Below are 12,637 nucleotides of genomic sequence, written 5' to 3'. Positions count from 1 at the left end.
ACTGCTACTTCTTTACCCATATTTTTTAAAGTGTCAAGCTTGAATAATATTAGCATTTACATGCTAACTTAACATGAGATCATTTTGTGGGAGTAAACGTTTGTTAGGAGAATTTGGAGTGGAGATTGAAGAAACTGATTTGAGTTTTCACAGCCAAACAGTGAAAATCTGAAGAGTTTGATCATATATTTCCCTAAAGTTCAAGTATAATTAAGATTTGGAGTAATTTTATTCTTTTATAAACGGGCTTTATTAGAATTGAATATACAAACACTTATTAAGGTTTTCAAATAAGCTATTTTAGAAATGAGAAACCTGCTTGTGGGATCATGTATTCCCGCTTTTAGTTTGGAAAACAATTGACTCCTTAACTATTAAATTCTGCGAGCATATAGAAGTATACAACTATGATGCAGAAAATATTTTCCTTTTTGTTCAAGCCCTTTTGCTTTGTAACAGTGAGAAAATTAATAGGTGACATTGACAATATTTTACTAACCAGTTTGATTCTGAGAGCAAATACACCAGTCTTTCAGTGTTCTTCCCTAATGGCACAGATTTCTCCTAGAACAGTGCTGCTAAATAATGACTGACTATTAGAATCACTGGGAAGATTTTAAGGTTCCCAATACTCAGGCTGCACTTTATACCAATTAAATTAACCTCTGGGGAGCCACCCAGGTAAATACCTGTATTTTTAAAACTCTCTGATTCTAATATGTAGCCAAGGTTAAAAATGTCTGTCTTAGAAGGATAACTGAGCTTACTTTGCTGTATCACTATACTATTATCAAGATCCTCTGGTCTACTCCCAGTTCTTAACATGTTACAATGAGGTTAAGGAATTTAAAAATTCTAGGGAAAACGAAACCAACAAGTGAAAGAAAAAAAAAAAAAAAAAGCAGCCCCAGACGGGGAAACTGGTCTGACACTCAGGGCTAGATGTCACTCAGTGTTACTACAAGCTGGTATAATGCTCACAGCTAGTCCATGTTGTTCTCTCATTTGACATAAATAATCTCATAGAACATCAAAATCAAATGAGGTCACTATGAGATGATAATAAAATTGGACAGAACAAGTCACCATGCTACCCATCCAATACCAAACACCTCTCATTCTTGTCTAAACTAAGTGGCTGCTGCTTCTGCACTCAGTACAGCTTTGTCCCCATTCCAGTTTGCCTTCCCTGTAGGTAAGAGTTATTGAGTACCCAACCACAGAATTGTCCTTGCTTTCTGACAGCACCCAAGTTAGAATAAAGTCTCACTTCCTTAGACCATCCCTCTCCAATATTACCCAGATCCATAATTAGTTCTTTCGAATATCCTTTTACTGAAACCCCCTACTACAGTGCCCCAAGGTGGATATGTCTCCCTCACTGAGATACATAATACCCCAAACTTGTCAACTACAGATGTGTTTCTGGGGTCTTCACCAGAAGGACACTGATACCCTTTCTCAAAATACCTGACTCAAGAATGTTGGAAAAAAATGTTGGCTTAGAGACAGAAAATTGAGCAAGGTTGCCTTTGAACTGGGTGAAGCACAGTGGCTACTAAACTTGGCTACACATTAAAATCGCTTGGGGAGCCAGGCTGCCACGCAGACTGATTTAAATAGGAACCGTGGGGATAAGACTCATCACCAGTGTTATCATATCTCCCCAAGTGATTTCAAAGAAAGTTATAAAGACAGGGACAAAAATTACACAGACTGGGAAACTATACAAATTAGAAAACTGAAGCCAACAACAGGTTATCCAGAGTCTTTTACGCTGTAAGCCTCAGCCCAACAGACCTTTGCATGTGCGCAGTCAGACCAGAGAGTTGCCGCTTTCACATTGGTGCTAATATGGCACAGTGTTTGCAAGGCTCTTTGATGCTGGTGATATAATACCATGTGGAAAGAAGCAGAAAGTATGATTATATAAGGATGAACCCAACTGTGTAGATAAAATATATAAGAGCCACTAGATGACATGATTGTGCGAAATTTTTTCCTGTTTTTGAAATTTTGTTTATATATTTATTTCAAAAATGTTCACAAAAAGCATATATTTATTTAATTAGTTTTCCTTCAAAAGCGTTGTTTAGATAGTCAGAAAAGAGCATATAGAAAACGAATAAGTATATAAAATATGAAACTGGAAAAGACATTGCTGGATCACGAGGGGAAGTTTAGTAGTAACTAATTGATTGCTTAGCAAGGCAGCAAGGTGAGATGCTAAGAGACGCTAGAAAATGTTAAACCAATATTAGGAGAGATCAAATTGGAAGAATGCCCTCCATGAAGTTTAAGACCCTGATGGAAAACGTTCCTTACCATGGGAAGCAAGTGAGATTGGCAGACTGCAGCTATCACCTATTTCTTCAGACCAAGACTCATCATGGCCCTTGTTCTTCTTCCAAGAGTAGCAATGGAAACATGTAACAATTCTCCTGTTTTAAATCATTTTGGTTTCAATATTTTTCTTAGGTTCTTAGTTAGTTGCTATAAAAATATTTAAAAATTAGAGAAAACCTGGCCCATGAATGTCTTGAAGCAGATAAAAGATGATTATTATTGAATATCATCATGGTCTATTGCTTTCTCTCTGGATATAACAAGAAAAGAGATCAGAATATTCTGCCCCCCTCCACCACTTCCCACTTTGGAATAGCTGCCTGAACATGCTTCCAGAGGCTCAGATAAGTGAGGGCAAACCCCTCAGTTGTCCATCCTGAGAACTAAATAACCTGTACCAGTGTGTAGTCCCAGTGACTGGCTAGATGAAAAATCCTCTTTTCAGTTGAATAGATGCAGCATGAATAATAGCTGATTAGTGCTTGGTATCATAAGAACACAGGATGACACTGAATAGTCCCTATTACTTGGGGTTGCACTTTTTCTTTATCACTTAAACAGAAAACATCATAGAAGAGGAAAGCATCCTTAATTTTGGCAGACTCTAGGAAATTACTGGAAATAAGGACAAATACAGGCTTTTTCTTTCTCTTTTTAAGAAAAGCTTTAGGAGGCCACCAAGAAGAAAAATCTAACTTTGTTTTTGTTCTAGGCAAGTTTTGCAGAGTCCTGAGAGTTGGATTCAGACAGCCTGTGAGAAACCACAGGATGGATGGCCAAATTTCTAATTTAACTTTTCTTAGGAAAGGATTTACTGATGAATGGCTGGAAATTTTTAGGCATTCATTCTTGCAAACTTCTCAGGAACTCCCTAAAATCATTATAATATTGTCTTTGATCTGTATGATTGGAGGTAGGTGCAATTCTTTTTATTTCAGTGTATTCTGTGGATGTATTATATGTCACCATATAGAATTAAGGAAGGTAACAATAGTAGGAAATTAGTGTTTTCTTCTCTAAATTCATACCTCTGTCCCAAGATTCTCAATCAAATGAATCTAATAATAATCTGCCCCTGAAGAGAGACCATGTAAATCTGATTCATATTCTTCACCTCTTTTGAGTTCAGAGTGTTCATACCTTTTTACTTGATAAGTTATGGTTAGATTTAAGTGATGTGGTGAATTGAATCAGATTAACAGAAAATCAAAGGTTAGGGATTTTATTGTTAACTTGCATTATCATGAACTATAATTTCATCCATATTTTTAAGTTAGCTGTCCCACATCTTTCTTTACTTGGAAAAAGAATTTTCAAAGTGATAGATCTTCTGAATGATTCAGTTGCTTTTTAACCCCTTGATAAGTGTTCTCTTGGGATTCCTATGTGGCACTAGTGGTAAAGAAGCCGTCTGCCAGTGCAGGAGACATAAGAGACTTGCCTGGATGGGGAAGATCCCCTGGAGGAGGGCATGACAACCCACTCCAGTATTCTTGCTTGGAGAATCCCATGGACAGAGGAGCCTGGAGGGACACAATCCATAGGGTGACACAGAGTCCGGCCCTACTGAAGCAGCTTAGCACAGCACAGCACAGATGTTTTCTTAGGTTTTATCCAAACAGTAAAATATGCTGAGAAGAACAGAACACTGTAGAAATCAAAAGAAAGCACAATTTTTGCATCCTTTGACCTGATTAGAATTGTATTACAAATAATTAGGAAACATTAAACTGAAGGAAATGCTGTGATATAGCTTATTGCACTTTGAGAGAATGAACAAAATTAAGTATTCATTATAGGCTTTCTAATAGGTAGTGAAGTGAAAGTGTTAGTTACTCAGTCATATCTAGCTCTTTGTGACCCCATGGATTGTAGCCTGCCAGGCTCCTCCATCCATGGGATTTTCCAGGAAAGAATCCTTGAGTGGGTTGCCATTTCCTTCTTAAGGGGATATTCCTGACCCAGGGATCAAACCCAGGTCTTCCGCGTTGCAGGCAGACTCTTTACTGTCTGAGCCACCAGGAAAGGTAGCTAGATTTCCTCATTGTTATACTAATTCCTCACTGTTAAATTGAGAATTAGCCAGGATATTTCATTTTAGTTATTTATTAATCCCTCATTGCTGGATTGCTTAAGAAATGAAAGCTGATTTATAGCATGTGCATAAATTACTACAAATATTTCAGTAGTAACCCAAGAACCAATGATTATTAGAAATGTTTACTAAAGATTCTAAGGAAATTATGCACATCATAAAAGAAGTAAAGCATGAGTTTAGTAGATTACCAATTATACTGATTTTATGTGTTTAAGTGTGAAGGAGGGCTTCAGTTACTGTTTCATCACTTACTTGCTATATTTCTATATTCATTGTCTTCATATTAAGAAGTCCTATCAAATTAAAGTTCTGTTAAGTGTGATATCTCATTGCCTTTCAATAGACATATTTTTTGCAGCACTTTTGAACCAACACTTGAAAGACTTTCCAATTCCTCTCCCTGTGATATTATTTTTACTTGGATGCAGTTTTGAAATGCTAAGTTTTACATCTGACCAGGTGTGTATAGTAAATATGTGTATTTTATTTTCCTTAATATATCTAAGATTCATACGAAGATGGCTTAAGAAAATTTGTAAGCATATCTGCTCTACCATATATGCTTGTGATGCAAATAACATTAGATCAGCTGTGTAGAAAAAGGACCCAGGTGTGAAAAAGCTGAAATCCAGCTTAACATTGTCAAAACAGAGCCGAGGTCTCAAACTAGGTAGGCAATTCAGAATGAATACACATATAGCTACTGAGAGTGTGAGTAGCTGAGTATTTAATCATAATTCAAAACCTGAGACAAGAAATTGGCTAACAACATAGAAACCCAGAAAGACTTTGAACTACTGATACAGGACTCTATTACCAAGATAGTTCTGACACTGAACCAATCTATTGCCTCAGGAATGTTTCATAGAGTTCCCATTAGAATGGAGGTTCTCTCTATGCTTGGCTTAGAATATATCAAGAAACATACATTGAACCTCTTACATGGAGTTAGAAGTGAGAGAAAAAGCAAACTATATAGCCAAGGTATCTACAGTAATACTAAATAGTTGGGAACAGCTGTAGTCAGGTAGAGAAGAGAGAATATACTTACTACAAGGAATGTAGAATGCATTACTGGCACATTAAATAGTCCTCTAGCCCAGGGGTTGGCAACAAAGTTTTTTTCTATAAAAAGCCATATAGTGAATATTCTGGACTACACAGGCTGTATGATCTCTATGACAGCTACTCAGTTCTGCCACTGTAATTTAAAAGCAGCCACAGACAATACATAAGAAAATTGGCATAGCTGTATTCCAATAATACTTCATTTACCAAAAACAGGCATTAAGCCAGATTTGTTCCCAGGGACCATAGTTTGCCAACACCTGCCTTAGTTAATCAATATGTAAATAGGAATGTGTGTAAAAATGATTGACTTTCTCAAACAAATTCTATCAGTGATGTTAAAAGTGATAACGGAAACCACGTATACAGGCAAAAATCAGAAGCAGATTACTACTTCATTTGTTATGAACAGGTTTCATAATCATATGATATTTTACATAAGTGTGACTTTAAATACTTCTATAAACTTTCCTATTTGTCAACAACTCTTTAAAGGAAAGGCCCCTATGTCTAGAGCTGTGAAGGGTCTAAGATTTTACTCAGGCTTCAATCTCATAAATTAACTTGCCACAGTTTCACAATCCTACAAGACACATGGGACTCCTGAGCTAGAGACAAAGTACTCTATTACTCATAGTAATAGCAGAATCCAGAGCCTAGGGTTTTCTTGTCCCATTCTATGAACCCCATAAACAGAAGTAAAGAGGGCAAGGTGAAATCTGCATATGCAATGGGTTACATTGTAAGAGAGGAAAACTGGGTTTAGAGAACTTGAATTATTTTATGATGGGCAGTGAGCTCATCTTCCCCCTTGCTCCAGAGAGAGATATTATCCTCATTACACTGGACAGTAATAGTAAACCTGCTCTTTGTTCTGGAGGGAGACACTTGCTGTATCTTCCAAAGCTGTACATACAAATATTCTTGAAAGAAAATATTCCTGGAAGAAAAGCGATCAGTGCCTCCACCCATAACGTACGGAGAAACACAAAAGACCCCAAGAGTATCATCTAACCAGTAGGTACTCAGTGTTTCCTTCATGAGTGAATGTTGAATGGATGTGTTAATGAACCAAACTCATCTCTGCTCACCCTCAAGCAAGAAAGCCAATTTACTGACAGTGGATTGTCGTGAAGGAAAGCATCTATTATAAGGTGCCATACAAGGAGTACCAGACATCTAGTGCTCAAAAAGTCTTCGCTGATGGGTTTCAGCAAAGCATTTTAAAAACAAGGCAAGTGAGGGGAGTCCCAGAGTATGTGATCAGCTTGTGCACAATTCTCTGATTGGTTGATGGTGAGGTAAAGTAAAATCATTGCAAATATTTCCTGTTTCCAACCAGACTCCTGAGGGGATTTGTTTATTTCTTTCATTTGGTGGGAGTTTAGCATCTGTAAAATAACTCAGCAGATATTCATCAGACTCTATTATTTAGATACTTCAGAGAGGAGCTAAAGCAGAGGCTATGAGGGAGGGGTCTATCTGAGGAAGGCCCCATAGAGTCCTGCTTAGTTACAGACACCCATAATAAAGTTTTAAAATTGCAACTAAATATTTTATGATAAATGCCACTAATTAATTATTTCATGAACTGCATTGACTTCCTAGTCTCTTAGTCCCACTGTTCTTCCATACACATCTACATAAGCCATGGCTAATTATGTAATTTCTGGAATTTGATGTACCTGTTTACTCCTTTGTGGATTTTGTTCATGATGATCCATCTACCCCAAATCTCTTTCTCTTGTATGCCTGAAAATCTCCTCCATATCCTTTAGTACCTGTGTCAATGTACTTCCTTATTTTTTCTTTAAAAAGAAAGACTAGACATAAAGATGTCCATTAACTTTTTGCTGTAGCTGGTAATGATCTGATGAAAAACAACAAAAATCCAACAGAGTTAAGACTTAAGCACTTACTATGTTGTGATGTATCTTTTTATTTTTTGCTAGAGATAGGAATGCCTGACATGTATTCCATGCTAACAGACTAATGGGAAAATGAGAAAATAACAGTCTTATATTATTAGGTCCAAGAATATGCAGATGCCATACAATGGATGGATTCCCACTTATTTTTTAATCTATTTACACCGATAATCATCTTTACTGTTGCATTTGATATGGATGTTTACCTGCTCCACAAGTTATTTTGGCAGGTAAGAAGTTATTTTGGAGAGTAAGAAGTTATTTTGGCAGATGTTATTTTTAATAATATTATTCACTCATGAGCTACTACATGTTATCTATGTTCATGTTTTTCTTACATTTTAAAAACTTAAAAAATTTTTCTTATAAAAAATTTACAAAAAATTTTTTTACATTTAAAAAACTATTTTGAGATATAATTTACATGCAGCAGTGTGCATACATTTTGAGCATATGGTTTGATGAGTTTTGACAAATACCTGTGTAACCATCACCCAATCAAGATATACAAATTTTCATCAATCTAGAGAATTCCCTCAGAATTTCTTTGAAGTCAGTTCCTTACCAATGTATCAGTGAGTCAATCCCTAATCTGACCTTTTTTTTTTAAATAATTCAATTTAATTTGATTTACTTTAGAAATTTGTCCAAATATTGATGTGACTTTCAGCATAGACAGTAATTTCCAAGGTCATGGGGTATAAGTAGAATGACTAATTTTCTCATTATTTATTATTTCCATATATTATATTTCTTTTGAGTATTAATTAATAATCAGAAAAAATTAGGAGATGATTTCTATAGCTTTATTCTTAAAGTCTCAAATATGTGCCAGGCAAAAAAAATTACATAGTGACTTCACAGGCATTATTTTAAAAAATCATCCCTAAGAAAGATAAATTATATTCAATTAAATTGATTTTAAAAATCCATTACATATTGTTTTTAGCTGGTTCTTTAATAATTACATAATAGTTTCATTGTCTTCCATGTGTGTCTTAGATTCACGATCAAAAATAGTAAATCTCTGCGTTGGTACCATTGTAGTCTTCTTTTTTCCAAAAGTTTTTATTTTTGATAAAGTCCAATTTGACCAAATATTGAAAAATTTTCCTTTTAGAATTTGTGTTTTTATGTCATATTAAAAAATTATTTCCTAATTCAAGGTCACTAAGATTTTCTCTTATGTTTTCTTCTAGAAGTTTAATAATTTTATATTTCACATTTAGGCCTATGATCTAATTTGAGCTAATATTTAATGATATGAGATGCATGTTCAGGTTCATTTTATTTTTTCATTTGGACTTTCAATTTTTACAGAATCTTTTTGTTTCTTCAGTTTTGTTGTGATATAATCAACATAGATCACTATATAAGTTTAAGGGCTACAGCATAATAATTAATATGCATCATGAAATGATTATCACAATAAGTTTAGTGAATATCCATCATTTCATGCAGTTACAAAATTAAAGAAATAGAAAAAATATTTTTCTTTGTAATGAAAATTCTTAAGATTTATGCTCTTAACAACTTCTATAACATACAGCAATGTTAATCATATTTATCATGTTGTTATACATTATATTCCTATTACTTATTTATCTTATAATTAGAAGTTTGTAAGTTGGTATCTTTGTACTGTCTTCATCCAATTCTCCTTCTCACTTCCCCTGTGGTTACCCCTATCTCTGGTAACCACAACTATGATCTCCTTTTCTATGAGTTTGTTTGCTTGTTTATTTTTTTGAAGTATAATTGACCTACATCACTGTGCTAATTCCTGTTATACAATTTAGTGATTCAATATTTATATACTTTTCAAAGTGATCATCACAATAATTCTAGTTACAGTGTGTCACCATACAAAATTATTAGTTATTGACTGTATTCCCAACACTGTACATTTCAAACCTGTGACTCATTTGTTTTGTACTGAAAGTTTGTACTTCTTAATCTCCCACAGCTATTTCTTTCCTTCTCGCAATCCCCTCTCCAGGTGGTTACCTGTTTGTTCTCTTTATGAATCTGTTTCTGTTCTGTTGTTTGTTCACTTAGCATACTACCCTCTAGGTCCATACATGTTGTTGCAAATGATGAGATTTCATTCTCTTTTGTTGCTCAGTAGTCCTCCATTGTGTGCATATGTATGTATACTCACCTTCTTTATCCATCTATCAATGAACATTTCGGTTCGGTTCAGTCGCTCAGTCGTGTCCGACTCTTTGCGACCCCATGAATCGCAGCACGCCAGGCCTCCCTGTCCATCACCATCTCCCGGAGTTCACTCAGACTCACGTCCATCGAGTCCGTGATGCCATCCAGCCATCTCATCCTCTGTCGTCCCCTTCTCCTCCTGCCCCCAATCCCTCCCAGCATCAGAGTCTTTTCCAATGAGTCAACTCTTCGCATGAGGTGGCCAAAGTACTGGAATTTCAGCTTTAGCATCAGTCCTTCCAAAGAAATCCCAGGGCTGATCTCCTTCAGAATGGACTGGTTGGATCTCCTTGCAGTCCAAGGGACTCTCAAGAGTCTTCTCCAACACCACACTTCAAAAGCATCAATTCTTTGGCGCTCAGCCTTCTTCACAGTCCAGCTCTCACATCCATACATGACTACTGGAAAAACCATAGCCTTGACTAGACGGATCTTAGTCGGCAAAGTAATGTCTCTGCTTTTGAATATACTATATAGGTTGGTCATAACTTTTCTTCCAAGGAGTAAGTGTCTCTTAATTTCATGGCTGCAATCACCATCTGCAGTGATTTTGGAGCCCAAAAAATTAAAGTCTGCCACTGTTTCCACTGTTTCCCTATCTGTTTCCCATGAAGTGATGGGATCGGATGCCATGATCTTTGTTTTCTGAATGTTGAGCTTTAAGCCAGCTTTTTCGCTCTCCTCTTTCACTTTCATCAAGAGGCTTTTTAGCTCCTCTTCACTTTCTGCTATAAGAGTGGTGTCATCTCCATATCTGAGGTTATTGATATTTCTCCCGGCAATCTTGATTCCAGCTTGTGTTTCTTCCAGTCCAGCGTTTCTCATGATGTACTCTGCATAGAAGTTAAATAAGCAGGGTGACAATATACAGCCTTGAGGTACTCCTTTTCCTATTTGGAACCAGTCTGTTGTTCCATGTCCAGTTCGAACTGTTGCTTCCTGACCTGCATACAGATTTCTCAAGAGGCAGGTCAGGTGGTCTGGTATTCCCATCTCTCTCAAATCTTCCACAGTTTATTGTGATCCACACAGTCAAAGCCTTTGGCATAGTCAATAAAGCAGAAATAGATGTTTTTCTGGAACTCTCTTGCTTTTTCCATGATCCAGTGGATGTTGGCAATTTGATGTCTGGTTCCTCTGCCTTTTCTAAAACCAGCTTGAGTTCTTGCTTATCTCTACTTCACTTAGTTCTGAGCTTTTATCTTCTTCCTTCAAATATATATTTGGAACATACTCCACTGTTGCTTCATTCTGCCTAATATGCTATTTTGTTTATATGTATCTGATAAGTTCATTGCATTTTCGAACCTTGGGGAAGTGGTTTTTTTTTTAGGAGAAGTCCTCTGTGCCCCAGTGACACACTCCCCTCTCTTCACCAGAGCTACATGCTCTAGGTGTTCTTCTTACATGAGCCTTGGGTCCATCTCTTGCAGCAGGCCGACTACCATGGAAAGTCTGACAGACATGGCTGGCCCCAGTTCAGTTGTTTTCTAGGCTCTGCCTTGTGTAGATGCTGCCAGCTGCTGATGGGAAGGGTGTGGGCTCAGGCAGCTGGCTGCAGATCCCTGGGGGGTCCTGGGGCTACGGCTGGCCCACTGGTAGGCAGAGCTGTGTTCTGGAGTGGGTTTCTGTGGGACCAGGGTCTTGTATCTAGTGTCTGCCTGCTGGTTGGTAGGTCCAGTTCCTGACACAGCTGATTACAGGGCCTGGGGTACTCCAAAGTTCATGTTGACCTATTGGTGAGTAGGGCTGAATCCCAGGGGTGGGCAGCTGAGGCATCGAAAGTGTCTTGGAGCTGGTATCAGCTTGCTGATATGCTGGGTGGTGGGGGTCCCAGGGCTAGTATTGGCTTGCTGATGGGCAGGGCCATGATCCAGGGGGGACCTGGAGCAACCTCTGTCCTGTTCATCTGGATGGCTTTGGTGCTCTTGTGGTTTCTGGGTTCATGTCTACCCACTGGTGGGTGAGGATGCATCCTGGGGCTAGTGCCAGCTTGATAGTGGGTGAAACCAGGTTCCTCCAGCTGACTGTAGAGACTCAAGAGGATCCTAGGACTAGTGCCAGCATACTGATGTATGGGGTTGGACCCTAGGCTTTTTGATGAACAGGGCTGTGTCCCAGGTTAGCTGTGCACTCAAGGAGTCTTAAGGAAACTAGCCTACTGGTAGGCAAAGCTGTGTCCTCACCCAGGTAGCTGCTTGTCCTGAGGTGTTCCAATACTTTCGCCAACATGCAGGGCCAGATTCTGCAGATCAATAAGCTAGACGAAGGATTCCCAAATGGCACTTGCCAGGACCAGTGTCCACATGGTAGAACAAGTTCCCCAAAATGGCTACCAGCTGTGTCTATGTCTCTGGGGCATCATTCCACTCTGAAAGACTTTTCAAGATCAGCAGGTGGGGCTGACCCTGGCTCCTTTCAAATTATTGTTTCTGCCTTGGGTCCCAGAGCATCTGAGATTTTGTGTGTGCCCTTTAAGAGTGGAGGTTCTATTTCTCACAGCCGTCAGTCTATTCCAAAAGCAAGTCCTGCTGGCCTTCACAGCCAAATGTCCTAGTAATATCATCGCCATGGTGCAGTACCCCCAGGCCGGGGATCCTGATGCAGGGACTGGACTCTTCACTTCTAAGAGAGAAACTCTGCAATTGTAATTCTCCTTCTAGTTGTGGCTCACTCACTGTGGGTATGGGTCTTGGCTCTATAGTGTCTCTGGCCCCTCTTCCCATCTCATTGTGTGTTTTCTTTTTTTTTTTAATATAGTGGATTGAAAATATTATGTTAGTTTCAGATGTACAGTGTAGTGAATCATTATATTTTGAGATTAAGCGATAATGGCTATAATTTTCTGTGCTATACACTATGTTTTTGTTGCTTATTTTATACATTCCGTCAACCCCATACACTTAATTCGTCCCTACCTCACTTACCTTTCCCTTTTGGTAACCACTAATTTCTTTTCTATATCTATGAATCTATTTCT

General features: G+C 37.8%; 1 protein-coding gene across 1 annotated transcript in view; it reads left to right on the top strand.

Moving 5' to 3' along the window:
- Positions 1 to 12,637, top strand: part of SLC9C1 (solute carrier family 9 member C1) — a 163,644-nt gene that overhangs the window by 52,632 nt on the left and 98,375 nt on the right. The window contains exons 4-6 of the mRNA XM_052645033.1: positions 3,150 to 3,259; positions 4,803 to 4,903; positions 7,542 to 7,670. Coding sequence (XP_052500993.1) covers positions 3,150 to 3,259; positions 4,803 to 4,903; positions 7,542 to 7,670 — 340 coding nt within the window. The remainder of the gene's footprint in view (positions 1 to 3,149; positions 3,260 to 4,802; positions 4,904 to 7,541; positions 7,671 to 12,637) is intronic.

Source organism: Budorcas taxicolor, chromosome 1 (assembly GCF_023091745.1).
Source record: "Budorcas taxicolor isolate Tak-1 chromosome 1, Takin1.1, whole genome shotgun sequence".
Classification (NCBI taxonomy): domain Eukaryota; kingdom Metazoa; phylum Chordata; class Mammalia; order Artiodactyla; family Bovidae; genus Budorcas; species Budorcas taxicolor.
Note: the sequence above shows the minus strand (reverse complement) of the source record. Positions and strands in the feature narration are given on the sequence as shown.